Genomic DNA, 27,634 nt, shown 5'->3' with positions numbered 1-27,634 from the left:
AATGCTGTAGAAGAGCGCTTGTTTCAGCAGCAGACACAAGATTGTTCATAAATAATAGCAATTCGGAAATTGTAGCAATACTCTGCGATAAATCTCTGCCTGCGTGTGTTGAGCCAACATCAATACTGTAATCATCTGAGGGGTGGAGTTGGGTGGCTTTTTGGTGGGGCCTGGTCAAGCAGTCGCGTCTGGACGCGACTTCCAAATGCAGACTCCCTCGAAAACGATGTCCATTGTCCAGCCCGCCCCCCGTTTGAGAATGGAGACACTCTCTATCTAGTCGGGAACAGACATGACAGACAGCCGCCATGACCCGCTTTCTAACGCCTTCGAAAATCGGCCTCTTGGCTCTCGTCGAGCTGTACACTGATGCAATTGTGCCTACCTCCTCCACGATACCGATCCTGTCCTTTATCCTCAACCAGCTACTTCCGAACAATTTGAAATCACAACCCAGAGACCTGGCCTCGTTGCAGTCTCTGCCCTTCCTTCTCGATCTCAAAGCTTTCGAAACCGTGCTGGCTGTCCACCCTGCAGCCTCTGGACTCCCTGGCCGGTCACTATGGGACCATTTCCTCAAAAAGATATGGGACATTGATAGCTTGGACGCTTTACATGTGTTCTTTGCACGACGGACGAATCTGCTTGCGAAGAGTCGAGACGACTTGAAAAAAGATGGCGAGATGGGCATACCTCCTCCATCAGAGGATATGATTATGTTGTCTCGCTCATCGCCCTTTGGAAGCTTCGTACGGAGGTCCAAAGTCGAGTTTGAGCGTCTGAGGTTTGGTGATGCCTTGGCTCTATGGACTGCATTTAGAAAATGGCGAGAGGCCTCGAAAACATACTGGTCTAGGAGGCATGGAGCCCTCGGGAGATGGACTGGAGACAGTGCTTTGGCTGATGGGGAGGAAGAATGGGGAATGGGGGCGACCGAAATGCTGGAGCTTGTTGCATATGGTGGGTTGAGCCTGGAAGATACGGATGAGGGCTGTGTCAGCTCTGATGAGATTGAGAAGCTTTTGGAATTTCAGGTGGAGCAAATGCAAAGTGAGTCCATCGCCATATCACATAGGTCGTAAGCTGACGGCGTCGTTCAGAAATTGGTAGTAGAATACCGATGGAGGTGAAGGACAAGTTTAAAAGTATTCTTGACGAGAGCATCATGGTTCCAAGCTTGGCTCATTATCTCAAGTAAGCATCTAAGTCCCGTAATTCTAATTATCAGATCACTGGCTGATACTTAACAGCTTTCTTGACTCCTGGAGATCTGGCGACTATCCCACATCTTTTGACAACCTTCATCGGTACTTCGACTATACCATGCAAAATAGAGACCGCCTCTTTTACCAATACGCTCTTATGAACTTAGCCGTCCTTCAAGCAGATTTCGGCTGTTACGACGAGGCTGTAGCTGCCATGCTAGAAACTATTTCCACTGCCAGGGAAAATAAGGATAACCCTTGTCTGAATTTCGCCCTCAACTGGATGTATCATTTTGGCAAGGCTCACCCCAATATTATCAAAGGCACCGAGTCAACGAATATGCTTGGTGTAGAACGAGAAGGACTAGCATTTCTTCGAATAAAGGCCAAGGAGACTGGGATGTGGACACTCTGGAGCTCTTCGCTTCTTAGTGAGGCAAAGTTGGGCATGTCCAATGGCGAAAGTGTTGCGACCATTTTTGAGAATATCTTGAAAAGCTCGCATCTCATAGTAGACAAGAACATGAAGAGCATGATGGGCCCACAGGTGGCAATGTACTCTGCGTTATGGGCACGGTTGGGAGTTACCAACTTATCGAGGCAGCATTGCGACGTTTTTTTGAGCTGCCATGCCCGTTATGCCCTCTTCGACGACACCTTGAGATTTACAGGTCGAATTGCCCATCTGCTTACTGAGAAGGGATGTTACGACGAAGCCATGGAAAAGATGGAGAGTTTGGATGTGAACTCCCTACGATCGTGGAAAACTAACCAGTATTGGCTAAAGTACCGAGGCATTCTTCGTCTGAAGCGCGATCTTCACAGAAATAACCTGGATGGCGCGGATCAATTGTTATCACAGCTTCTCCAGTCCAACGGAGCTGACTCTGACCCAGACCTGTCTTTTGAGATTAACTCTCTTCATATCGACTATCTCATCCGACGAACAGATTACGGTCGTGCAATGACCAAGATTGAGCAGCTCGCTACTGCAATGAAGGAAGATGGAGACGACATCAACTTGAGAATCAAACTCCTGACCATGAAAGCATTACTGCAAGAAAAATGCGGACGCCCACAAAAGGGCTTCTCTGTTGCCGTTCGAGCTGCTAGCATAGCGTGGCGAGCAAGACTTATCCCGGCTCTATGGGGTGCGATGGCCGTGATTGCCAACATCTTGACATCGCTGTCCGAGTTTCAGGCCTCAGCCCAAATTTTGATCTCAATCTTACCGCGGGCCTTGCAATGCGAAAATTGCTCCTTGAATGCCCAACTCTATTCCTTCCTCGTCAATGCATACATGGGTATGGCGGGGCAAGCCAAGGATAGCCTGAAGAGAAAGCAGAACCTAACAAGTTGTTTGGAGTTCATTGACAGGGCTTTCAACGAATATTCCGTTCTTGAAGATATCAAGGGGCAGTGTGAGATGATGGCGAAGAAAGCAACAATAATGAGAGTTGTGGGGGAAAAGGTATTGGCAAATGATTATGCAAGTGCCTACCTGGACTTGAAGAAAGAGGCCGCACTGGTTGCTTAGATTAAGATATGATATCCACGATGAGATGTTAAAAGGAATGTATAATTTGCTGCCCATAACATACACATTTTTGTGCTCGATTATAAATTTCGAATGCTTGTTTCAAAGAAGACCTGTTCGAGACTGATGTCTTGTATCAGCCCACCTGATTATGTGGGTCGATACCGCCTGCCTCAACCGTTTTTGTAGAAAAGCAATGAGCATAAGCAGACTATGGCCCCCACCTTGTTGTGCACTGAGCTACCAGTTTTAGCACTCTATGCAACGAGCTTCATCACAAAACTCAAAACTCTCAATTCCCGATCTTCCTAGCCGTTTCATACGGCAGGTAGATTAATGCCGCAAGATTTTCAATGTCTGATATTGCTAGGACTCAAGGAGAATGTACAGCCTGTCTATCTCCAACCACCAGCTGGAGCCCGATGCACCCATGCCCTGTCTTCACTGCACTGATAATTCAATTCCTTATTCATCCTTCTTGTGATGATTGACTTTGTCATTCCAGCTGCTCAATCAATTAGCATGGTTAAAGTTGCTGACTCCTCCCCTGGTCACCATCGGGGTGAGGGATCTTCATCCAGGGGCAAGCAAGTACTCACAACAAGGTCTGGAACGAGAGAAGTTACTACCAATTTTTGAGAGGGTGTTTGATTAACTTACTTTATCTCCATCACCCCAGAAGTAGTTCTTTGTTCGGATGTTCTGGTAAGGGTACTCAGGTCTCTCTTCCAACGGCTCCATGTGCGCCCAATGTGCCCAATGCTCATTCCACAGGTTGTAGGCATTGACACCGGCAATGATCAAGCAAGGAATCGTAACGCTGCAGCAGTCAGCCTTCTTCCGCTTGTTCCTGCTCCAAAAGCCCTCTTCGACGGCTCCTTACTAGATTGACAACTTGCGCCAGAGATCTGTATTTCAAGTCAGCTTGTGAAGTAAAGCACCCCAGATCTTCCGTGATTACCCACCACTTGTAGCAGCGGCATGGTCCTTTACTGCCTTTCTCTCGCGGTTGAAAGCATTGTCCTCGGCACCAACAAATCCAGAGCTCTCGGTGCTTGCGAATCGTCGTTGGAAAGGCGTGCGCACCGCTGGTGAGCGTAGCTGAGAAGCAAAGCGCTGAGAAGTACGTAGCATCGTTCGTTGAGGGAACATCGTGTTGTCCTGGTGGTCCAATCGCTGAGTGAAAGATGGAACAAGGAAATCGTATGTTCAGAAGCTCTCCAAGAAGCGACCAGTGACCTGCCCGGCAAGGTCCGAGCAATCCTAGTGTCCACGTGATCTGGCGATCGATCGCGTTCCACCTCGTTCATACACTCGAGCTTTCCGACGCTGGCACGCATCAGGTCCTTGTGACGGCGTAGTAGCATGAGATGTCTCGAGCTCACTCGCGTCTGCACTCATTGGGATCTTGAACATGGCTGAGCGGCGGAGTCTTCGAATCACTACCTGGAATGGTAAGTCATCAAGTCCTCCCGGACACTGTACTGTGTGCTGATAGCTCCCAGTGAACGGGATCAGGTTAGTATGTTGCCGGGTGTTCGATCCAGCTGCAGCTAAGCCATCGACAGGAATCCATTTGGCTACCAGCCATGGCGCCAGGACCGGTCATTTGCAGTATATTCTGCTGGCTCCTCTGATCACCTGCAACATCTCTGACTATTCTTAGGCAATGTTTGAAATTCTTGAGGCCGATATTGTGGTTATGCAAGAGACGAAGATACAGCGCAAGGATCTCCAAGATGATATGGTTCTGGTTCCTGGATGGGACGTCTTCTTCAGTCTCCCGAAACACAAGAAGGGTACAAGACTCTTCAAAACGCACGACGAGAGACCGCAGTGCTTACTTTTATGATTTAGGGTACTCTGGGGTCGCAATCTACACACGCAATTCAGTCTGCGCGCCTATCCGTGCTGAAGAAGGCATCACCGGTGTCTTGACTCCTCCGAACTCCTCTACCAGCTTTTTCAATTTGCCTAAGGATGAACAGATTGGCGGCTATCCCGCCCTAAGCCAGCTTTCTGACTGTAGTCTCGATGCTGCCACTTTGGACTCAGAAGGTCGTTGTGTCATTCTTGAATTCCCGGCCTTTGTCCTCATCGGCGTATATTGCCCGGCGAACCGAGATGAAACAAGAGACGAGTTTCGTATTGGCTTCTTGAGCGCGTTGGATGCTCGGGTGCGCAATTTGACGGCTGCTGGCAAGAGAGTTTTCTTGACTGGGGACATGAACATCATTCGAGAAGAAATGGATACTGCAAAGGCCGAAGAGCAGGCTAGAAAACACGGCATAACACTTGAGGAATATATCTCAACACCTGCTAGGCGACTGTTTAATCAACTACTCATCGGTGGCAAGGTCATTGGAGAACGAGATGAAGGAAGAGAGGCACCGGTGATATGGGACATCTGCAGAGGTTTCCATCCAACCCGAAAGGGTATGTTCACCTGCTGGGAACAGAAAATCAATGCTCGCCCGGGGAACTTTGGCTCTCGGATCGATTATGTCCTTTGTAGTATTGGATGTAAGGACTGGTTCAGCGATTCTAATATTCAGGAAGGTCTGATGGGCTCTGATCATTGTCCGGTATACGCTATCTTCAAGCAAAAGGTTGAGATTGAAGGAGAGGAGGTTGATATCAGAGATATCATGAGCGCTGGAATGTTCAAGGGTGGTGTCCGGCAGCGCGAGTGGTCTACCAAAGATCTTCTTCCTATGTCCGCCAAGCTAATACCTGAGTTCGATCGCCGTCGAAGTATTCGAGACATGTTTTCGAAGAAACCACCACTACCGAAGGGAGAAAGTTCCTTAGAGAGAAAGAGCGCAAGCCATGGCCAAGGCGGCCGGCAGTCCGTTGGACGCAACATAGCTCGTGAAGATGGAGCAGAGTTTAGGGAGAGTTCACAGACTCCCACAGTGGAAGACGCTTCTGGAGCACAAACTTCTGCAGACATCGATTCACAGGTCACTGACAGCTCTGTAATGACGAAAACCTCTTCGTTCTCTATGGATTCCCAGCCAATATCGATGCCCAGTCCCGCAAAGCCAAAAGTAAAGAGATCAGATGAGAACTCTCTTATTGCCAGACCCCAGAAGCGTGGTAAAACCGCTTCGTCCTCATCATCTTCCAAGTCTACATCAACAGCAAGCAAGGGTCAACCGGGAAAGGGGCAGAGTAGTCTCATGGGATTTTTCAAGCCGAAGACTCCTCAACTGGACGGTGCGAGTGACAGCCAGTCGACAATCGATCACGAGTCTGATAATCTTTCGGTCGTAGCCTCTAATCCTTCAACTCCAGCTCCCTCGATTTCCGACTCGGTCTCGATTAATGAGAATGACTCTCCTAGCCAGGCTTTCAATCTTGCAGATCAGAAGAGTGTTATTGATCCTATAGTCGTTAAGGAGAGCTGGTCTAAGCTCTTAGGAAAACGAATTGTCCCGAGATGCGAGCACAACGAGCCCTGCGTGAGCTTCGTCACAAAAAAGCCTGGTGTTAACTGTGGGAGATCATTTTACATGTGTCCACGGCCACTCGGACCTTCGGGTCAGAAGGAAAAGAACACGCAATGGCGATGTGGGACTTTCATATGGAGCAGCGATTGGACTGGAGATTGAAGTGTGAAGATCAATAATCTTGCTTCCAAAACTTGCAACAACTCCAAGGAACAGTTGTTTATGTCGTGAAGACCAAGCAGCGCGGGGTCAAGCAAGCGTGGTTGACAGGTGAGGTTTACAAATTCAAGAAGGGGGTTCAGAGAGTGGCTGCTGTAGAAGATTATAGAGCTTAAATATCAAAATTCTAATATCCCCGAAGAACTCCTTGACATGCAACCCAGGTAACGCCTCGTTAATGCAGTTATCGTGCAACTACTCCAACAGTTCATCCTTTCCCAAGAATTTGGCCCTAGGGGTAGTTAGCATTGCTAGATTAAGATTGTTTCGGGAGAGGAGATTGTCGTAGGAGAAGGGTCTGAAATAATCCGTAATACGAAAGGGTTCTCCCCCAACACCTACATAGGGTCGTGCAAGCCCGTCCGCTGTTTCTTCCAGGCGTCCATGTCTTCCTCAGAAACTCCACCCTTCATTTCTTCCATGGTCCGCTTCTTAGCCATCAACGTCTTGCTGATATCCTCCGAGGCTTTCTCGACAGTTTCCTTAGAAGGCCATTCAATCTCCTTGACTGGCTCTCCCTCTCCCAAATAACCGCCTGTCCGAAGTCTGTCAGCCTCCTCAAAGGCCCTCTTGCCTTCCTCTCCAGTGCAGAATGAGTTCTTGATTGTGGAATGACAACAGCCATAACCCCATTTGAAATTTGCCCACCAACTGCCCCATACTGATGTGTGATTGTTGATCAAAACATTCTCCGGATACTTCGATTTTGCCACCCTCTTAGGAGCGCCTTTGATTGCGCCAGACTCGTCGTACTCGATGTACTTCTCGGATTCGATAACGGCAGCATCTCGAAGCTTTGCAGCATTTGGATTGACTTCACCACCATACTTTTCCAGCAACATCTTTTTGTGGGCTTGTCTCTTTGCCTCCGCCTCTTCTTTCTCCTTCTTTCGGTAATACTCTCCGGACGTAGGATTTGCCTGAAGATGTAGTTTGGTGTTTCCCGCCTTCTCTTGAGATTCCCATGCGTACTTTTGAGCTTTTTCGAACTCCGCAGCATCTCCTGAGGCCCTCATGAACCCTTCTTCCGCAACCAAAGCAGCAGCTGTATCCGCAGTTGCTCCACTGTCCACCATGGATCTTGTCTTGGGATCGTATTTTGCAGAGTCCAGGTCGAGATTCAAAAGATATTTTGCCGTATCTTCCCGGATACGAAGTTGCCTCGTAGCCGTACTTTGCTGTCTCCCCATGTCTGATTCTTCTGCATACTTCGCACCATCCTCGCCCTCGTCCTCTTCGTCCTCTTTGGTAGCCACTGCCTTCTTCTTGAGCTCCTCCAACTCCGTGTATTCGTCGATCACGGCCTTGTACTCCTTAGGATCGTACCCATTCCACCGATCCCTTTTAGCATCCCATCCTAAGCTGACGTCCTGAACTACCTCATCAGCCTGTATGTCCTTGCCTGTCCACTTCGCACCTTTAGCTCTGGGCCGACTCAAGCACTCCTTCGTCTTATGTGTCATGGCACCACAATTCTCACATGCGCCTTTGCGGAACTTCGTCGCAGCAGGGCCAAGCTTCTTACCTCGATCGTACCATTTCGACTGATCTGATTGGGCTTTTTGAAGCCGTTGGTGCTCGAGGTAGTCGTTCTGGTCGTCATCATCTCCTATGTAGAAAGGCTTTTTGGAGATGAAGGAGGGGATGTATTCGTTTGCTTCCTTGTTCGCCGCTGAAGGGGCATTCGGTTTTCGAGGTTGGGCACCCGCTGGAGGCATCTTGACGGCTGTGGGTACGAGAGAGTAAGAAGGCAAAATATTGGGGGAAGGATGGTGTGTAAGTCCGATCCTTGTGTCTCGTGATCCCGCGCCTAAATCGCGTCAAAACACGACATTTAAGCAACATGTTATCGTCATTGCTTCTTCAACAACTCGAGCCATGTCTGTTATTTTTGATGATACCTTACGTCCTCCCTGACGAGTTACTTTGCTATGGATCTTTTCCGAGTACGGCTTAACTGCATCGACCACTATCAGAGTGTCCCGACGTGTTATGACCCTCTTCTCCGGAGCAATGTCCACCCTTCGCAAATAAACAAGGAGCCCAAAGTACCTGTTATCAGGGTGTTTGGAGCAACTGAGACTGGACAAAAGGTCTGCGCGCATATCCATGGCGCTTTCCCGTACCTCTACATCGAATACAATGGGAGTCTTGTTCAAGATGAAGGTGGGTTATGTTTCCACGAACACAGTATTTTGCGCGGACTGACATATGTCCAGTTGGGGTCTACATTCATCGCCTCCATCTGTCAATTGACTTTGCACTTGCAGTCAGTTACCGACGGAATATGTACGATGGCAATGCCAAATTTGTTGCGCGGATCACGTTGGTCAAAGGAGTTCCTTTCTATGGCTTTCATGTTGGATATCGATATTACCTGAAGATATACATGTTGAACCCTATGGTTATGACCCGACTAGCAGACCTCTTGCGACAAGGTGTTGTCATGAAGAAGGTGTTTCAACCTTATGAAGCACATCTCCAATATCTCCTTCAGTGGATGACGGACTACAACTTGTACGGGTGTGGGTATATCGACTGTCGAAAGGTCAAATTTCGAGCCCCGGTGCCTCTATATGAGGAAATGGACAGTCTCTCTCACCTCTGGCATGACCGCTCGATCCCTGATGGGCTGGTCACCGATGAGGTTAATCTTCCCAGAGTCAGTCATTGCTCTATCGAGGTGGATATTTCCGTTCAAGACATTCTGAATAGACAAAATGTCAAACCGCGTCCCCTTCATCATGATTTCGTTGAACGGCTTAACCCATTGGCTCCGGATGAAAAGTTAGTACACAGCATGGCTGGTCTCTGGAGAGACGAAACACGCAGGCGCAAGTCACGGATGTCCAATCCTGCTCCAGGAAGCAGCCCATTCCCCCCCGAAGTTATGGTATCAATGTCAGCAGATCCCCGAAACTCTCAACCAGGAGGCTGGATCCATGAGGAAGAATACAGAGAAAAGGTTACGTCCCTGATCCAAGACGAAAAGCGCAATAGCGATGGCGCAAGAATCTCATTTAATACTTTTGTCCGGCCAACACCGTTTGAGTCGTCGGTGAAGACAGCTCTAGAAGCAGTTGAAGATCTCTTCCCGGAAAATTTGCGTCCAGCATTAGGGCTGACTCCTGGGGCTGGCGTTGGAGGTGTTAAGTATGAACCTGACGAGACGGAAGAGAGAGAGGTAGATGAGAAAAGGATAATCGGATTTATGAATGACGAAGACGACGATTTTCCTTACGACTCTGATGAAGAGGCAATGAGAGAGATCCAGCTTTCCCAGAACACGCAAGGCGACAAAGTGGAGGAAATGTACCTCGATTCAAAGGACACTGGACAATTGGAGCATGACATTGACGATGAATCCCGCCCAGCTGGCGAACAACATGGAGAGCAATTTCTTGACCTTGCAGATCCGGACATTTTAGGAGACGCGGCAGGTTCGTCATTCGATGCCATACTAGGACCAGCTGGCACTGGGAAAGATTCCCTGGGTCATGAGCCTGGAGCTGCGCATTCGGCATATTCTGAAGGCGGAGATGGGACAAGTCCGATTGACAAAGCAGGGATGAACCGTAAACGCCTGGAATATTCAGTTCCCTCTTCTGCTGGTGTCCTGAGCAAACGCCAAAAGGTCGTCCATGAATCTCCCACGGCCAGTCACTCCACACATCCTTCCTTGAAAACTAATTTGGGGGATGCCACTGCGACAATATCGAAGCCAACAAATATTACGGCTAGTGGCTTGGCTCGAAACTCCCGCTCGATGAATAAGAAGTCGTCCCAAGACTCACTGAAAACCATAGATAAAACCCAAACACACCCTCTTCTGTTTCCAGTGGTCAAGGACCCGCAGGACCCATCAACCATTCTACGGTTGAGCCAAAAGAGCGCTTCTCAACCCAGTCCTTCCACTACGGCGAAGCATGTCTCCTTTGAGCCTTTCTTGCCATCGTCCCAAGATACAAGCCGACAAACCAGGATAGATTCCGGAGCTCAATCGAGCTCTTCAAGACCCTCGACCTATATAGCTGGCGTCGTGCAGAAAATGACACGTCAATTCGGAGAGGACAACCGAGACGTAGTCTTAGCCATAAGTGAGCTTCCACCATCTGAGATTTCTGTAGTCTCAACAATGCCGGACCTCAACCTTCCATCTGTGATCTACCAAGATGCCTTCTACAGTAACGAATTGGATGTACCTGAGCGGGCACGAGAATGGGCTGGAAGAGAGTTTAGGCTTGAGAGTTTGACTGTCCCTTTCCTCCCTGGCTTCGATCCCACTGGTACTTCTGAAGCAAGCGTTGGGGAGAAGCCTAGGATCATACTGGATCGAGTCAAGGAAGAGAAGAGCTACCAAATTCAAAGGCGCAATTGTGGGCTCCTTAGTTGGGAAATTTCACAACCGCCGCCCACATATGCGGAAGTAGAACAGTGGTCTCGTACCGACGAAAGAGAAAGAGCTGCTGCTGTTTCAACAAAACGGGTTGCTCAAGCTCGACCCCAAACCACAAGGAGCCCTGAAAAGAAGGGCAAGCTCTCGCAGATTGACGGGCCCACGCAGAAAGACAAGCATGGTTTTAAGTACACGCAGAATCAAGAGACTACCAGCGTTAGACATGAAGCACAATACATGAGCACTATGAGTCTAGAAGTCCATGTCAACACAAGGGGAAATTTCGTCCCCAATCCGGAGGAAGATGAAGTACAATGCGTTTTTTGGTGCTTGCAATCGGACGAAGATGGGCTTGAGAGCAATGGCATCGCTGAAGGCACACATCTTGGGATTGTGGCACTCTCTGAGGACGGTTCTATGGCACAAAAAATTGGCAAACAAGTTGCTTGTGAGGTCCAAGAGGAGACGTTGGAGCTAGACCTGATCGTTCGACTGGTTGAGATTGTTCGGAGCTTTGATCCAGACATCCTGACTGGTTACGAGGTTCATGGCGGTTCTTGGGGATATCTGATTGAGCGTGCACGACTTAAGTACGATTACAATCTCTGCGATGAATTCTCACGTATGAAAGCTCAATCTCATGGACGATTTGGCAAGGAGAATGACACGTGGGGCTTCAATCAAACTTCAACGATACGTGTGACAGGCAGGCATATGATCAACATTTGGCGAGCAATGAGGAGCGAGCTCAATCTTCTTCAATATACGATGGAGAATGTTGCATTCCACTTGTTGCATCGCCGAGTTCCCCATTTCAGCTGGGCCGACTTGACAGCATGGTATACAAATGGCAAGCCACGAGATCTGGCTAAGACGGTCAATTATTATGTATCGCGAGTGCAGCTCGACTTGGAGATCCTGGAGCAGAATGAGTTGATCCCAAGGACGAGTGAGCAAGCACGTCTTCTCGGCGTCGATTTCTTTTCTGTCTTCTCGCGTGGATCCCAATTCAAAGTCGAATCCCTCATGTTCCGGATTGCAAAGCCAGAGAATTTCCTTTTCGTGTCCCCAAGTAGAAAGCAAGTTGGAGGGCAGAACGCTTTGGAGTGTTTGCCATTGGTCATGGAACCTCAAAGCGCCTTCTACAATAGCCCCCTACTGGTGCTCGACTTCCAGAGCTTGTATCCAAGTGTTATGATTGCCTACAACTATTGCTATTCCACCTTCCTTGGACGAGTCGTCAATTGGCGTGGCACGAACAAGATGGGTTTCACAGAATTCAGGAGACAGCAGCGGCTGCTTGAGCTTCTGAAAGACCATATCAATATTGCCCCAAACGGAATTATGTACACAAAACCAGAGATTAGGAAATCTCTCCTTGCAAAGATGTTGGGCGAGATTCTTGAGACTCGGGTTATGGTTAAGAGTGGCATGAAGGTCGACAAAGACGACAAGGCACTGCAACGTCTACTCAACAACAGGCAATTGGCACTGAAACTTATAGCTAATGTCACTTATGGATATACTTCCGCTTCTTTCTCAGGCCGCATGCCCTGTTCTGAAATTGCTGATAGCATTGTTCAAACTGGGCGTGAGACGCTCGAGAAGGCTATTGCGCTCATTCATTCGGTCAAACGTTGGGGTGCCGAAGTGGTGTATGGCGATACGGACAGTTTATTTGTCTATTTGAAAGGTCGCACGAAAGATCAAGCATTCGACATAGGTGAAGAGATCGCAAAGACAGTTACCAACATGAATCCTCGGCCTGTAAAGCTAAAATTTGAAAAGGTCTACCTTCCCTGCGTCCTCCTGGCAAAGAAGCGCTACGTCGGCTTTAAGTATGAAAGCAGGAACCAGACTGAACCAGATTTCGATGCGAAGGGAATCGAAACTGTACGGCGAGACGGCACACCAGCAGAGCAAAAAATCGAAGAAAAGGCATTAAAGATTCTGTTTCGGACTGCTGATCTAAGCGACGTGAAGATCTATTTCCAGAAGCAGTGTGAAAAGATCATGAAGGGATCAGTGTCTGTGCAAGACTTCTGTTTTGCTAGAGAGGTGAAACTAGGGACTTATAGTGACAAAGGTCCCCCTCCCCCGGGGGCCCTCATCAGTACAAAACGTATGCTGGAAGATGCACGGGCAGAACCTCAGTATGGGGAACGGGTGCCTTACGTCGTCATTACTGGGGCTCCAGGGGCGAGGCTGATCGATCGATGCGTCGCCCCAGAAGAGCTTCTTGAGAACGACCACTGCGAACTGGATGCGGAATATTACATATCAAAGAACCTCATCCCTCCCTTGGAGCGGATCTTCAATCTTGTTGGAGCCAACGTACGGAATTGGTATGATGAAATGCCCAAAGTCCAGCGCATTCGCCGCGTTGATGCAAACTTGCAGCTTCAGGGCCATTCGAAAGAACTTGCCACCAGCAAGAAGACTTTGGAATCTTACATGAAGTCCTCTTCCTGTTTAGTCTGCAAGGTCAAGCTCGAGGTGGAAGGTGCTATCTGTCCGAAATGCCTGGCAGACAAGCCAACCTCTCTGCTTTCGTTGCGCACGAGAGTCAATCAGGCGGAAAGAAGGCTTCTTGACCTGCAGAGAGTATGCCAAAGCTGCTCTGGGGTATCGCCCCTGGACGAAGTGAAATGTGATAGCAAAGACTGCCCAGTCTTCTATACAAGGACACGTCAGAAAGCCAGGCTGAAGACGGAAAGGGGAATGGTGGAGCCTGTGATTAAGGAGCTGTCGACATTGAAGGTAGATATGGGTGATTTGGATTGGTAGCTGGGGCTATGGGCAAGGCTGGCGTTCACAAGACCAGTAATCTAAAGCATTTGCAAAGCGAGATGGCCGGAGGAGTGGCATTACCACACTAAATCAAGATTATGGAGATTAGGGTATTGACCCAGCTGGATTGAAACATGTGATTCACGAATACTCCATCCAGCAATTGACCAAGATGTTGTCGAGTCAAAGGGTGCTTCAGTCATCAGCCGTCCTCCCAACCCCGCGGAACTTCCAAGTTGCCTATGTATCCTCTTCACTTGGGGACAAGAACGCACTTAGTTTCTTCTTACATTCATAAGAGGATCAAATAATAAGTTTCCCAAGTGTCATATTTTTTTTACTCTTGCACGTGTGAAGGTTAATGGCTGGCTGACTGTTTATTTTGGTTTCAGCGCCTCTTTCGCGAAGCCGACCTTGCGACTGACTTCCAAAGCTCAACCTTGTCCTCAATTCCTTGCCTTGCCTCCATGTGCAGCCCGCTGTACAACGTCTTATCTTTGATCGAGTCGCAGATGAGATGCCATGATGGGTGGTCTGCTGGCGTTCCTTTTTGTCTACATTCTGGGTGGCCTTACTTTCCTTCCCTTGATCGTCATAGCAATCCTCGCCCATGCTTACCTGACATTCCCCATCCGAGACGACACTGCATATCGAGAGGATGAGACGGGCCCGATTGTTCAGCCTGGCGATGATGTTGATGCTATCAAACGGGCGCAGAAGACGTTGGGGGAGAAGTTCCAGCCACGGAGTGGCCACGAGGCTGATGTAGCAGCTGCGTACTTCTCTGTTTCTCGGGAATACACGCCAAATGGGATCAACGCAAAGCCCCCCGAGAGGAACACGCCTGTTGGGTCTGCAACAGTGTCTGCTGCAAGCCCAAGTGTATATCAGAGCATGTACAGGAGCATCTTCGACCGCAAGTCAAACAACTCGCCTCTAGATAACAAAGGTGTTGGTAAACCACAGAAACGAGGTGGCAATGTTTTTTATGTTGTTCTTAGGTATGGGCGTACACTCCAGTATCTCGAAATTGCTTGGGCCAGTTCTAATTGCTCAACAGGCACGGCCATCTGATGCTTTTTGACGACGACGAGCAGCTGGAAGTCCGACATGTCATCTCCCTGGCACATCATGAAGTTTCGGTTTATTCTGGGGGCGACGAGACACCAGAGGGGGAGCTGTTTATCAAGAGAAATGCGTTGTGTCTTTCAAGAAGAACAGACATTGGGGAGATCACGCCTGATGGCCGGGCCTCGAAGCCTTTCTATCTCTTCTCAGAGAACTGCTCAATGAAAGAGGACTTCTATTTCACACTTCTACGGAATCAAGAAAGGAACCCTGGACAGAAATACCAACCCCCGATACCGATACAATACGATGTGAAGGATATCATAACGCTGGTACAGAGGCTACATTCGTCGGAAGAACATCTACAGACTAGATGGATCAATGCCGCAATTGGGAGGGTGTTTTTGGCTCTCTATAAAACTTCCGAAGTCTCAAATTTCATCAGGTCGAAGATTACGAAGAAGATTTCTCGGGTGAAGAGACCGTCATTCCTCTCGAATATTTCTCTGCGGGATATAGACATGGGTGAGGCAGCGCCAGTCATCACCAACCCACGGCTCAAGGATTTGACAGTGGATGGAGAATTGGTTGTCGAGGCTGACGTGAAATATTCTGGGAATTTCCGAATAGAAGTCGCAGCGGTGGCTCGAATCGAGCTCGGGACAAGGTTCAAAGCAAGAGAAGTCAATCTGCTTTTAGCAGTAGTGGTGAAGAGAGTTGAAGGCCATGCAATGATCCGTATCAAGCCACCACCCTCAAACCGGCTGTGGTTAACCTTTCAGACAATGCCTAAGATTGACATGACAATTGAACCAATCGTCAGTGCAAGGCAGATTACATATACAGTTATATTGCGCCAAATCGAGAACAGAATCAAGGAAGTCATCGCCGAGAGCCTCGTCTTCCCGAACTGGGATGACTCCCCATTCTATCATACCGAGAACAAGCCTTGGAGAGGTGGAATATGGGCTGATGACACTCAACCTGGGCGTCCTGAAGATCCAGAGATTGCGGCAGCTCAAGACGGCGACGTGGACGAAGTGGCGCATCTGGAAGCTGGAGATGACAACGAAGAATCATTTATGGCTCTTCCTCATGTTGAAAAGAGCATGAGCACACCATTGATCGATGCTTCACCACCGAACACCGCTTATGCAAGGAAAGGGGCAAAGTCTGTTTTGAATCTCGGTTTGAACTTAGGTCAATCAAAATCCAGTGGATCCTCTACAAGTATTGAGACACACCCTTCGTCGGAGAAGCCTAAAGCTCTTCGATCAGGATCATTCGCCACTACTTCCAGCCCTCTTGTCAGCACCGATATTACAAATGCCGACGCCATTAAGGCATCAAATTCCACCCCTCCAGAGCACAGTCATGCAATGGCTGCGATTTCTGCTCTCTCGCAGACGTCTACTCCTGTGGGTTCACCATCCCGACCTTCCAGAATCGATAAAGCTGGCAGTCAGTCTTCGGTATCTTCACGGGAGTCAGAGCAGTCCGAGAAGGACACCCAAAACGACTTGACGCCGCAGGCGTCGATCAATATCTCGAGTTCGAACCCCTTCTCGAATCCAAGCTCATACCCTCCAAGCCCAGCAAGTATGAGTAATGCTTCATTTAGATCAGAAGCACCATCAACGAGATCTTTTGGCTCACTCGGGCGTGATCTCAGACGGGAGAATACCAATTCTACTGCGTCTTCTGGAAAGTCATCTACGGCTGAGACGAAACGATTGTCCTTAGCTGCTGTAAGCAACGCAGCAGCGACGGCAAAGAAATGGGGTTGGAATGCAATCCAACGCCATGGCGATCAGAAAGCAGACGGTCCATCAGATGATCCTCCTCGTCCACTGGTAATGGGGCGTGGCCAACCCCTCCCACCGCCAGGAGTTCCTCTGCCACCTCCGGATAAGAAGACCAAGACGGCTCCGATGCCTGTGCCAAAAAGGAAACCCATTCCTCCTCCCAATATTCCTACCAAGACTAAAGATGCAGGAATTGAAGCGAATGGACTTCATATCCAACGTCACCCCATACCTCCACCCCCGTTGCCGAAGAGACCAAGTAGAGAAGAGCCCAAACAGGATGTTGATCATGGAGATGACGGCCTTCTTGTCGTTGAGGCCCCTGCTGGCGATTCTGAACCAACAACACCCATGATTGAACACGTTCCAAGTTATATTCAACCGTGGGTGGACGATGTGGATGAGGCGGAGGAGCAAGAAATTTCTCTCCATGAACCTCCAGCCCTTCCAAAGAGACGACCAGCTCATCGAGTTTTATCAAGCAGCCCCGAAGAGGATGGGCCCAGGCTTCCGTCGTGGGTTTCTGCTCAAGAGGAAGAGGCAAGGGCTAAGAGTTCATTTGTTGATGAGGATGCTGGATTATGATAGAGAGATAAGACATTGAAACTGGAATTGGGTAACTTTCCAAGGGGCCTTCCATAGGAACATCAGGTGTCGGTAGTGGAGTTAATACGCATTCAGCATGGATCTAAGGCGTTATGAGGGTGGGTGCCGTTCTGGACTCCTAGACGACCTATTGTTGGAGTTAAGTGGCTTACGCAGCCCAGGGGCAATTGGAAAGTTAAGGTGTAAAAATATGGAACACTTCACTGAGATATGAGAGATGACGAGGAGTTTCTCATGAAATTACATGGCGAATAGTCAAAATTTAGCCCAATGATGAACAAACACCCGCGAAAACGAAGCTCTTCTGCCACCAAATCCCATGCTTCCATAATTCCACCTGACTCGACAACCCAGAATCCTGGTCCCACTAGATTATCGCGTCACGTTACCTCCCAGAGCGTGCCTGCGCCCCATTACGCAGCTCCACGCTAATATCTTGGCAGCCCTCAGTAATATTTCGATGAACACCAGGCAACGCCTACGACAACCACCTCAACTTTTCTTTCCACCTAGTACATTCTCTTTGCTCATCTTTTCTTGTCCTTATCCATTATTCCCATCAGCTGTGTGCGCTGAGTGCTTGTCAGAATGTCGTCTCTCGCGACTACGCGGAATATTGACCATACCAAGTCTGTTGCCTCAAGAGCTATCACTTTCCCCAACTTTTGATGGCTTTGCTTGTGCTCTCTTCGTCATGCTGAAATACCCCTACTACAGGTCCGAGGGCGAACTTGCGATCAATATTCGAAAAGCTACGAGTATCGAGGAAACGGCTCCGAAGCGCAAGCATGTCAGAAGCTGCATTGTATACACATGGGACCACAAAAGCTCTGGGGCCTTTTGGGCCGGCATGAAAGTGTTAGTCATTTCATTCATCTCCCTGTTATTGTAGAACAATGTTGTAGCCCTGTTACGGTTCTGCACCTTTCCGAGCCCCCTGGAGAGAGCGCCTCGAGGGCTCGTAAAGAAACAGAGTACAAGGCTGACGCTGAGATACCGAATACAGGCAGCCCATCCTGGCGGATGAAGTGCAGACATTCAAAGCTTTGATTACCGTCCACAAGGTCCTGCAAGAAGGCCACCCATCGACATTACGAGAGGCAATGGCCAACCGGAATTGGATAGACAGTCTGAACCGAGGCATGTCTGGAGAAGGTTTGCGAGGATATGGCCCATTGATCAGAGAATATGTCCATTTCTTGCTTGCAAAACTATCTTTCCATTCGCAACACCCAGATTTCAATGGCACATTCGAGTATGAGGAATACATTAGTTTGAAGGGAATCAATGATCCGAATGAAGGCTATGAGACAATCTCCGACTTGATGACACTTCAAGATAAAATCGAGCAATTTCAAAAGCTGATATTCTCGCATTTTCGAAGTGGAGGTAATAACGAGTGCCGGATATCTGCTCTGGTTCCTTTGGTGCAAGAAAGTTACGGAATCTACAAATTCATCACAAGCATGCTCCGTGCTATGCACACCAGTGGGTTCTCTTGTTACCATGTGCTGCCCAATGCCTAACGAGTTGACAGCAACTGGCGACGATGACGCTCTAGAGCCACTTAGACAACGATATGATGCTCAGCACTATCGCCTTGTCAAGTTCTACTATGAATGTTCCAACCTTCGCTATCTCACAAGCTTGATCACAGTCCCCAAGCTTCCCCAAGAACCTCCAAACCTGCTCTCCGAAGACGAATCTGCCCCACGCCTACCCCAACGTCCTAAGCAAGAAATTGAACGACAAATCACACCCCCTCCAGCGCCGAAGGTAGATGAGCCAGACGACATCGGAGAATTCTGGAAGAATGAACAGGCACGGCAGAACAGAGAATATGAGGAGCAGCAGAGAGTATTGGAGGAGCGACAGGCTGCACAGCTTTACGCACAACAACAAGCTCAACTGCAGGCTCAACGCGATTTTGAGGAGCAGCAACGGCAGCTAGCAGAACAGCAAAGGCGGGATCAGGAGGCTTTACTGGCTCAACAATTTCAGCAGCAAACACAAGGTCGGATGGCACAGTTAGAGCAGGAGAACTTTGATGCTAGAGCACAATATGCTCGGGATCAGCTCATGCTGCAACAGTATGACCAAAAGATAAAGGCTCTCGAGGGGGAACTTGCCCAACTTCAGAACAGCTATGGACAACAGATTGGCAGCAAGGATGACCAGATCAGGGCTCTTCAAGAACAAGTCAACACTTGGCGGACGAAATACGAGGCCTTGGCAAAATTATACTCGCAGTTGCGCCAGGAGCATCTGGATCTGTTGCAGAAGTTTAAGGGTGTCCAGCTGAAGGCCGCATCGGCGCAGGAAGCCATTGACAAGAGGGAAAAGCTCGAGAGAGAAATCAAGACCAAAAATCTCGAGCTAGCTGATATGATTCGAGAGAGAGATAGAGCTTTGCATGACAAAGACCGTCTTGCTGGTGGGAATCGGGAGGAGCTTGAGAAGCTGAAGAGAGAGCTGAGAATGGCTCTTGACCGAGCTGATAATCTGGAACGGAGCAAGGGCAATGAACTTTCTTCCATGCTTTCGAAATATAACCGCGAGATGGCAGACCTTGAAGAAGCGCTTCGGAAGAAGTCCCGTGCCCTGGAGGATGTTCATACAAAATATAGCGAGGGTGGCTCTGATGCCGAGCGTTTATTGCGGGAGAAGGAAGACGAGCTCGAGGTCTACAAGCAAAGCTTGGATGACACGTTGATCAAGCTCAATGAGTTGGAGATGTCCCGAGGTGCGACAGATTCAGCACTGGATGGAGAGATTGACGCCATGCTCCTCTCAAACATTGCCAAAATCAACGACATCATTGATTCAGTCCTTCAGAGTGGAGTTCAACGTGTTGATGATGCTCTGTATGAGCTCGATTCCTCCATGCAAGCCGGGAACCAGAATGCAACGCCTTCGTATGTGCTCTCACAGCTTGAGAAAGCATCATCGAGTGCCATGGAATTTGCCACTTCTTTCAACAACTTCATCGCAGATGGCCCGAATAGCAGTCACGCCGAGATCATTCGAACAATCAATGTCTTTGCTAGCTCAATTGCAGATGTCCTCAGCAACACGAAGGGTCTCACACGGCTTGCCACCGATGACAAGAAGGCTGATCAACTCGTCAACGGCGCTCGCCAGTCCGCCCTCTCCACCGTCAAGTTCTTCCGCGGTCTTCAAAGTTTCCGACTCGACGGCATGGATCCGATGCAGAAGACTGATGTAGTCATCAACAGCAACAACGAAGTGCTAATGAACCTGCAGAAGCTCAGCAAGCTTGTGGATGCTTTTGCTCCAAACAGCGGAAAGCTCTCTAACAACAAGGGAGACTTGGGGGATCTTGTTGATAACGAGTTGAACAAAGCTGCCGATGCTATTAACGCTGCGGCTGAGAGGCTTGCCAAGCTCAAGTCGAAACCCAAGGATGGCTACTCGACCTACGAGCTTCGCATACATGACTCGATTCTCGATGCTGCCATTGCTGTTACAAACGCAATTGCGAGATTGATCAAAGCAGCAACTGTGACTCAGCAGGAAATTGTCCAAGCTGGTCGTGGTACATCCTCGAAGAGCACATTCTACAAGAAGAACAATCGCTGGACGGAAGGTCTTATCTCAGCAGCCAAGGCCGTGGCTTCCTCCACCAACACTTTGATTGAGACTGCGGACGGTGTTCTCTCCGGGCGCAATACTCCAGAGCAGCTGATCGTCGCTTCTAATGATGTTGCTGCTTCGACAGCACAGCTTGTGGCGGCCAGCAGAGTGAAGGCAGGCTTCATGAGCAAGAGTCAAGAGTCCCTGGAACAAGCTAGCAAAGCTGTTGGGGCAGCATGCCGAGCACTTGTCAGACAAGTTCAGAGTATGATCAAAGACCGTGATCAGGATGATGACGGAGTGGATTACGCGAAATTGGGAGCGCATGAGTTCAAGGTCAGGGAGATGGAGCAGCAGGTATGGGTGATCACTATCCGCAGAAGAGGATATTTACTAATGCCTACGTTTAGGTTGAGATCTTGCAGCTGGAGAACAACTTGGCGGCAGCGAGGCAGAGGCTGGGTGAGATGAGGAAGGTGTCATATCAGGAGTAGATTGGATGCGAGATAGTGGTTCAGCCCTGGTGAGTGTACGGTAGATTAGCGAGTATTTTCGACAATGGAAAAATTGCAAGAACTAGAAAGCAAGTCAAAACAAAGAATTACAGATTGAAAGAAACATTTTTTCCGAGGCTGGTAAGAATGTTTTCTGGGGCCGAGGATCCTTTGTTCATCATTGAAACGCCAAGCAAGTATCATTTTGAAACAATCTCACAACAACCAACTTCTCTGTCATCGTTGCTGGGCATGTTGAACTAGAAAAATTCTTGACTTGCCCGGCCGGGAGTCTATTGCTGCATTTGAAGTTCAACATAAGCCACCTTTCCCACAGGGTAGCAACTGAATTCATTATTGATAAACGTTCTACTCTCTTTTACAAAAGTGTTCAAACAGAAGGACCGTCCGCCGTGTGGTGGTCTTTCGCAAAAGCCTGTTATAACACTGTGCTATCCAATGAAGGAACAGGACATGCAAAACTGTACACGAAAAAGCAAGTCAAGCACCAGGAAGAAAAATGCGATGTGCTCTATCAATAATTGCTCAATCCAAGCCCCGCTAGCCCCATCTTCTATGATCCAGGCGCAGTCACAGTAAATCGTGGGGCGTCGTTTTCACCACTTTCCAGACCGGCTCAAAACTCCAAAACCGAGTTGGTGCAGCTGTCTCCCTTCCTTCAGAGATGGGCCTGCTTGAGCTCCGTGGCTGAAAGTTGGCTTGATGCAGAAAATCAATTGACTGCGAAGCGAGCCTAGTTTTCACTTTTCTCTCTGTGGATGCTGCAGGACAATGTATGTGACGATATGATTTAGCGCGATCTTCCCCCAAGACTCTCCCATGCCACGGCTATGGCAGACTTTTGGTTACCCTAAAACCGAGTCATGAACTCTGTTTGTACCAGGGTACCAGAGAAATCGTGGCATGGAAGCGAAAACTGGCAGGGGCATACCCTGGCTGTTGGCTGCACGCTAATGCACCTTTATTTCAACGCAGAAAAGGTCGCAAAGATCTATGATTCTTTCTGTATTGGTCAAATCTGAGAACATGATTGCTCACAACTCCCCTCGAACGCTCAACGCACTCTACTCCGCATGCAGACCCAAGACATGTCCTTCCCATGCACAATGAACGCGGATTAATCTCGAGGACTCCAGGAGCCGTCAGGGCAGAGGTGTGTATGTCATACAAAGGTGTACCATATCCTCAATCCTGTTGATCTGTTCTCAAGTTGTAGAGACGAAAATCTCAGAACTTGTCCCAGAAACCATAGAACCCGTCTCATGCAGGATCAGCCCGGGCTAAAAACGTTAGCAGAAGGTTCACTGTGTCGAAACAGGTTCAACAGAAGCACCTTTCCTGGGGATTTCGAAGCATACGGTCGATGCTACCTTCCGGTGGGGTTGTACAGATCAAACATAGATCCTGTCCTTTTTAAGGGTGCCGAAAATGCTGCCAAGCCACTTCCTACTGGCGGGGAGTAAGCTGGTGAGCTGCCGGCTGCTGCTTCTCCTTCCCCGACCGAACTCGTAGATTGCTCGAGCTGTGGGGCCACTGGGCACGAAGCCAGCAAGCTCTGCTGAGATATCTGATTCCTTGGTAAGGACCCAGCTGGGGTGAAATTGTCCCGCCAAGCAATTTGGTTGGCGACTTGCTGGGGAATGTAACACATCTGTGCGCAGAAATGTATAACGTCTTTTGGCGTCATGTTGGTGTACAAAATATCCGCTCCGAAGTAACTGAGATCTGGAAACGAAGTCTGCTTCAGCACTTTGGACCATCAACTGCAGCTTCGAGCTTCCAGTTCATCTTCCAGAAGTAGTCTTCTGCATTGATGATGCCAATCTTTGAGCAGACTAGTGTCAGGAATGCAAGAAGCGAGGCCCTTTGCTTACCAACTACATCGCGGATACTGGAATATGCTTTTGCGACGATCGTCCATTTGGCTTTGAAGGGGTCGTTATTTCACATCGCTGTTAGAAAAGATGATGCGTCCTTTTGCTGCAGTTTTGGAAAGATGGGCTTGTAATACGCTGTGGCAGAGTCAGCTACAGATTATTTGAAGCCATGGTTGACCACCTATATCTGAATGTCATGAATGAATTAACTGATCTTTGCGCTTATCTTTTCTCTCGTCGAGCAAATGAGCTCTGTCCCAACATCTGCACCTGGAAGGTTGGAGGTTTTGCAAGCTGAAATGTCTCCAATAAAACAAGTTCTGCCTGAGACCGAGGGATTTTATGCATGGAATTCTCATGATTCAGTGATACGGAATGCAATTTCTCGTGTACTTGCGGGATGCTCTGGTACATTGCAGCAAGATCTCCGTCGAGTTCAGCGGCCATTTCGTTGGATTGTAATTAAATCAGCGTCGATAATCTTTGCCCAGATTAAAGAGAAAGTTGCAATTGAGACAAAAAGAATGAAATATGGGTGTAGCCCATGCGTGACGGGAACAAGAAATTTCTCTATAAAGAATTTTTTGTTCTGTTTTCAGTTAAGAATTGCGTGGTCATCTTGCCTTATTCCTCGTCAACACACTTGTGGTTTCAGTTCCCTAGGATCATTGCTGTTTGAACATTTAACTGGATAGCATTGATGATTGAAGTTGGCCGATGAAAAGAAGCCATCAGTCTGTGAGGCGTGCTTTCCTCACAGCTGAGTGCTGATGCACGGACGCAAACAAATGATTATTGAGCATTTTGCAGACTGAGACATATCACTCACATATGGTTGATCAAGGAGCCCATAACGTGATTAAAATTTGCTCTTTCTTAAGCAAAGCGAGCCCGCAAAGATATGTAGGGTTACTTTGAGTTGACGTTTCCTCGGACAGACTTCCGTTGACTTGATCACTCACTAAGAGGTCCTCCCCTCGTTGCTTGCCATTGCAAATAGCAATAGGAAATACCTTTGTCAGCAGACTGGGTGTTCTCAACAATGAAGTTGCTACTCCAGCGCAATTTGAATGCATAGGGGTAGTTGAGAAGTGTTTCAAGCCCCAATCAGGCGGCCAAGTCTACTCTGCAAACACGCCCACTGCCACGTACGACCGCATCTTAGCCAACTTATTCTCGCACAATATGGTTGCCCCCCTCTCGGAGAACTCGCAACCACGAAGTGCCATAGTACACTTGTGCTGAGGTGGATGTCATCCGGCTTGCGGGACTTCAAGGAAACCAGAAGCATCCACACCACCCTTGATGCAAGCCCCAATTCATGCTCTTGTTGTTGGAGCTGGGAAGTCCGCTGAGTTCTTGTCTCTTGCAGCCTTCATGCTACTTTCCTTTCCTTATTTCAATTGTCGTGGCTCCATCTGGTATGCTTGAACGTGTATTCTTGCAGAGGTTGATCAAAAGCCGCACATTGGAGTCTGCAATTGCTCGCTTGCTGTTCCGGTCTGATTGACGTCCCAGCTTGCCAAGCCTTGAAAGATTAGTGCTCGAGATCTGAAGTTGTTCGAGGAGCGAGGACTCGCATCTCTAATGGTTTGCGCTCTCAAAGAAGTCTGTGACTCCTTGAATGGCAGCCGAGTCTCTGAGGATCCTTGATACTACTCTTCAACCGTTCTGTCTCGGGTCTGCACACAATTCAGCGTCCCCCAACTTCGTAGCTGACCCAAGGCTTACTTACTTTGATGCCGGCGACTACTCTTGAGCCATTTCCAGGCGAACTCGACAAGTTTCAATTCATGTTTATATTGGATCTTCGAGCAATCGTGACATTGCCCAAGGCCGTTATCTCGATACCGTACTCGAAAGTGAAGCGGAGCGGAGCGAGCTCAAGCCCGATTCACCTCCGGGAGTTTGTCGCCTCGTCAAACAGTTGGAATAGTTGGAATTTATTCCAAGTTGGAACTGATTCCGAGTCTAAGAACCCCCTCCGGAAGCAATTCACCGTCAATTAGTTCCTCGCTTCAAATCTTTTCCCACGCTGAGATGCGACTATAAATTAAATTCCGATCTCGCCCTCGCTCTCTCTTCCTTCCAAACATTCGACACAACCTCCACCCTCCAACACCGACCTTTCTGACCCAGATTCTCTCTGCGTCAGGAACCAACTTCATCTCAATCAATTGAAAGCTTCCCATCATCCATCTTCTTCATTCTCACTACGAACCTTCACGGTATCGCACCGACCTCCAACACCCCTGTCGCCGTCGCCGTCGCCATGTCGCAAAACCAAGCAGGTTTGCCCCAACAGGCCATCAACGCCAACATGCCAAGCCAACAGGTCTATGGTCAGTGGGCCCAGCTCTCGGTCCAATTGAGCCACTTCAATGTCGTCATCGCAATTGATGAAGGCACCTTCCGCTCATGGACCCATGCCGATCACCAGTTCATCCTTGGTAGCTACATGTGAGTTCCCCATTATGAATTGATCTATCTCGAGCTGACATATATCTTCCAGGATGGCCACCGGCGGCACTGTCCCAACGTTTATTCGAGATGGCAGCGCTCCGCGTGTGTTCCTCGGTCCCCTCCCTCTATTCCAACAACAACAAGGCTTTCAGCTTCCCGCGATTGGCCAATTTGCGCAAGCTGTCGCTCCTCAACTCCAAGGTCAAGCCGGCGCTCCTCAATTGCAAGGTCAACCCGTCGCACTTCCTGCTCAAGCTCATGCCTCTGCTGCCGGTGCCGGTGTCGCAACTGGTCCAGCCCGCGCTGCCCGCCGACAGGCCGATAAGATTCCGCGCCCACCCAACGCCTGGATCCTGTTTCGCAAGCACTTCCATCCTTCCATCGTTGAGGCCCATCCTGAGTTTAGCAACAACGAAATCTGTAAGTCCTCCGATTCTTGACTTCAATTGATCAAGCTGACAGTTGACAGCGACCTACCTTGCTGCCGCCTGGAAGGCTGAACCACAAGCCGTTATCGACTACTGGCACGCAAAGGCTGCTGAGGCAAAGGCCGAGCACATGCGCAAGTACCCCGACTACCAATACAAGCCCCGAAAGTCCTCCGACAAGAAGCGCCGTATGTCGAAGAAGAAGGAAGCTGCTCTTACCGCAACCCCCAAAGTCGCCCTGACCGCCGAAGCCGCTCCGACCACCCCAATCACCCAAGGTGCCACCGTCATCACCGTCGAGCCCACGTACACCATCACTCCTATGGACAACGTTGATATCATTGCAGAGGCCAAGGCATTCGGTCAAGCCATGTTCAACGCCGGTTATGACATGACCCATGGTGCTGGTGGCTTCGACGGTCAATCCCTCTTCACCGAGGATGGTGCCGCCGCCGAGGATGAGGGTGCCGTTGCGGAGTATGATGATGAACACAGCAATGAGTTCTTGGACTGGATCTTCTCTTAAGAGACACCATCAATCATTCGACTCGTCCTTCTCTTGGCAAACACATCGTTACTTCGTTGTTACAACACCTTCCATCAATTCTCCGGATACCCTTTTGCGGTTGCGACCTCTTTTCTTATCTGTTCTACTCTTTGCTTTTTCTGAAAATACCAAAACCACACTTTGAGTTTCCTGTTCCACCGTTTGTCTTTTGCCCTTGTGCTGAGATTGGCGGCTTCAAGACACTCCTTGGACGGCAGTTGAAGACTGATTTGGCTTTCAACTTCTATCACCGGCGTTTGCGGAAGTGATTTGGAGGAATTGGTTTCTTCGCCAACATTATTGACAACACCATTGGGGAGAGTATTTGGGGAGGATGGTTATGAGACTGCGTTTCTTCATCACAAAAGCGGCTTGTTTTGACCTCGAATTAATATGCCGCTGCCGACGAAAGTGATGATCATCAGATGTTCTGGAACTGGCCTTTAGAGGACGGATCACCAGAATTTGCAGTAGATAGTAATAAATTTCATTAAAAAAACACAAGTGCCTTCCCTTCCATGGTGATCTGCGTGCGATGAGATATATCTTCCCCCCTTCACCATCTTCTCTCCAGGGTGACTGTTTACATCACGTGCAGCTGGTCTCCGAAGCCGTTGCCATGGTTACGACTCTCAGAAATTGAGGAGGTTGGATTTTTTGGGCCAACCACAGCGCTCCCTCGCAGTCAAAAATGAGGAGGTTGGATTTTTTTCAACCAACAGCAGCACTCGAGCTCTCAGGGTCGGAAATGAAGAGGTTGGATTTTTTCGACCAACCACAGCGTCCCCGACGTCATAGTCAGAAATTGGGGAGGTTGGATTTTTTCGACCAATCAACACTGAGTTTCAGATTTACCGGGAGGTTTTCCACGTGAGGAAATTGTTTGAAGATATATTTCTCTAGGCGCTGCACCGTGGGTGCATTTGTTGGAGGATGGTAGATGAACTCTCGGCTTGAGGTGTACACATTCAAGATCCAGGAGGGACTTGGATCATTGCATCGCAGTATCAACTTTCGGAAGGAAAGGGAAGTGGGAGGAAAGAAATCAGCAGCATCAAAGTATCAGATAGGTCAAATCACTGGTCATAATGGGAAGCTGCAATCTCAAGTATCATTGAAGATTAACACTGGT

At 48.9% G+C, this 27,634-nt stretch overlaps 8 protein-coding genes across 8 annotated transcripts; 6 read left to right on the top strand and 2 right to left on the bottom strand.

The window, feature by feature from the left end:
* Window positions 1-218: 218 nt before the first annotated feature.
* K444DRAFT_571045 (uncharacterized protein) lies at window positions 219-2,806 on the top strand. The gene is made up of 3 exons (XM_024877295.1): window positions 219-1,050; window positions 1,101-1,194; window positions 1,251-2,806. Exons 1-3 carry the CDS (start codon window positions 309-311, stop codon window positions 2,740-2,742), a joined length of 2,328 nt encoding a protein of 775 aa, XP_024731213.1. The 5' UTR covers window positions 219-308; the 3' UTR covers window positions 2,743-2,806.
* On the bottom strand, window positions 2,799-3,939 carry K444DRAFT_618777 (cytochrome c oxidase subunit VIa). The gene is made up of 5 exons (XM_024881395.1): window positions 3,708-3,939; window positions 3,626-3,650; window positions 3,403-3,562; window positions 3,342-3,349; window positions 2,799-3,247 (listed from the first exon to the last, which is right to left on the bottom strand). Exons 1-5 carry the CDS (start codon window positions 3,892-3,894, stop codon window positions 3,208-3,210), a joined length of 420 nt encoding a protein of 139 aa, XP_024731212.1. The 5' UTR covers window positions 3,895-3,939; the 3' UTR covers window positions 2,799-3,207.
* A 132-nt stretch (window positions 3,940-4,071) lies between these two features.
* Window positions 4,072-6,731, top strand: K444DRAFT_667891 (DNA lyase-like protein). The gene is made up of 5 exons (XM_024887347.1): window positions 4,072-4,196; window positions 4,248-4,260; window positions 4,311-4,356; window positions 4,409-4,541; window positions 4,600-6,731. The coding sequence occupies exons 1-5, from the start codon at window positions 4,157-4,159 to the stop codon at window positions 6,354-6,356; spliced, it is 1,989 nt and encodes a 662-aa protein (XP_024731211.1). The 5' UTR covers window positions 4,072-4,156; the 3' UTR covers window positions 6,357-6,731.
* Window positions 6,176-8,169, bottom strand: K444DRAFT_618775 (pre-mRNA-splicing factor slu7). The gene is made up of 2 exons (XM_024881394.1): window positions 6,756-8,169; window positions 6,176-6,645 (listed from the first exon to the last, which is right to left on the bottom strand). Exons 1-2 carry the CDS (start codon window positions 8,129-8,131, stop codon window positions 6,609-6,611), a joined length of 1,413 nt encoding a protein of 470 aa, XP_024731210.1. The 5' UTR covers window positions 8,132-8,169; the 3' UTR covers window positions 6,176-6,608.
* A 5,871-nt stretch (window positions 8,170-14,040) lies between these two features.
* On the top strand, window positions 14,041-17,369 carry K444DRAFT_618773 (uncharacterized protein). The gene is made up of 2 exons (XM_024881393.1): window positions 14,041-14,600; window positions 14,660-17,369. The coding sequence occupies exons 1-2, from the start codon at window positions 14,122-14,124 to the stop codon at window positions 17,055-17,057; spliced, it is 2,877 nt and encodes a 958-aa protein (XP_024731209.1). The 5' UTR covers window positions 14,041-14,121; the 3' UTR covers window positions 17,058-17,369.
* A 167-nt stretch (window positions 17,370-17,536) lies between these two features.
* On the top strand, window positions 17,537-21,192 carry K444DRAFT_618771 (cytoskeleton assembly control protein-like protein Sla2). The gene is made up of 5 exons (XM_024881392.1): window positions 17,537-17,707; window positions 17,796-17,936; window positions 18,085-18,566; window positions 18,616-21,029; window positions 21,083-21,192. The coding sequence occupies exons 1-5, from the start codon at window positions 17,667-17,669 to the stop codon at window positions 21,164-21,166; spliced, it is 3,162 nt and encodes a 1,053-aa protein (XP_024731208.1). The 5' UTR covers window positions 17,537-17,666; the 3' UTR covers window positions 21,167-21,192.
* Window positions 21,193-23,128: 1,936 nt separating this feature from the next.
* K444DRAFT_140686 (uncharacterized protein) lies at window positions 23,129-23,831 on the top strand. Its single transcript, XM_024870534.1, has one exon. It carries the CDS (start codon window positions 23,310-23,312, stop codon window positions 23,757-23,759), a length of 450 nt encoding a protein of 149 aa, XP_024731207.1. The 5' UTR covers window positions 23,129-23,309; the 3' UTR covers window positions 23,760-23,831.
* A 1,700-nt stretch (window positions 23,832-25,531) lies between these two features.
* Window positions 25,532-26,640, top strand: K444DRAFT_140718 (uncharacterized protein). Its single transcript, XM_024870535.1, has 2 exons — window positions 25,532-25,947; window positions 25,997-26,640. Exons 1-2 carry the CDS (start codon window positions 25,578-25,580, stop codon window positions 26,479-26,481), a joined length of 855 nt encoding a protein of 284 aa, XP_024731206.1. The 5' UTR covers window positions 25,532-25,577; the 3' UTR covers window positions 26,482-26,640.
* Window positions 26,641-27,634: the final 994 nt, after the last annotated feature.

The sequence above is a fragment of the Hyaloscypha bicolor genome, assembly GCF_002865645.1.
Source record: "Hyaloscypha bicolor E unplaced genomic scaffold K444scaffold_136, whole genome shotgun sequence".
NCBI lineage: Eukaryota > Fungi > Ascomycota > Leotiomycetes > Helotiales > Hyaloscyphaceae > Hyaloscypha > Hyaloscypha bicolor.
Note: the sequence above shows the minus strand (reverse complement) of the source record. Positions and strands in the feature narration are given on the sequence as shown.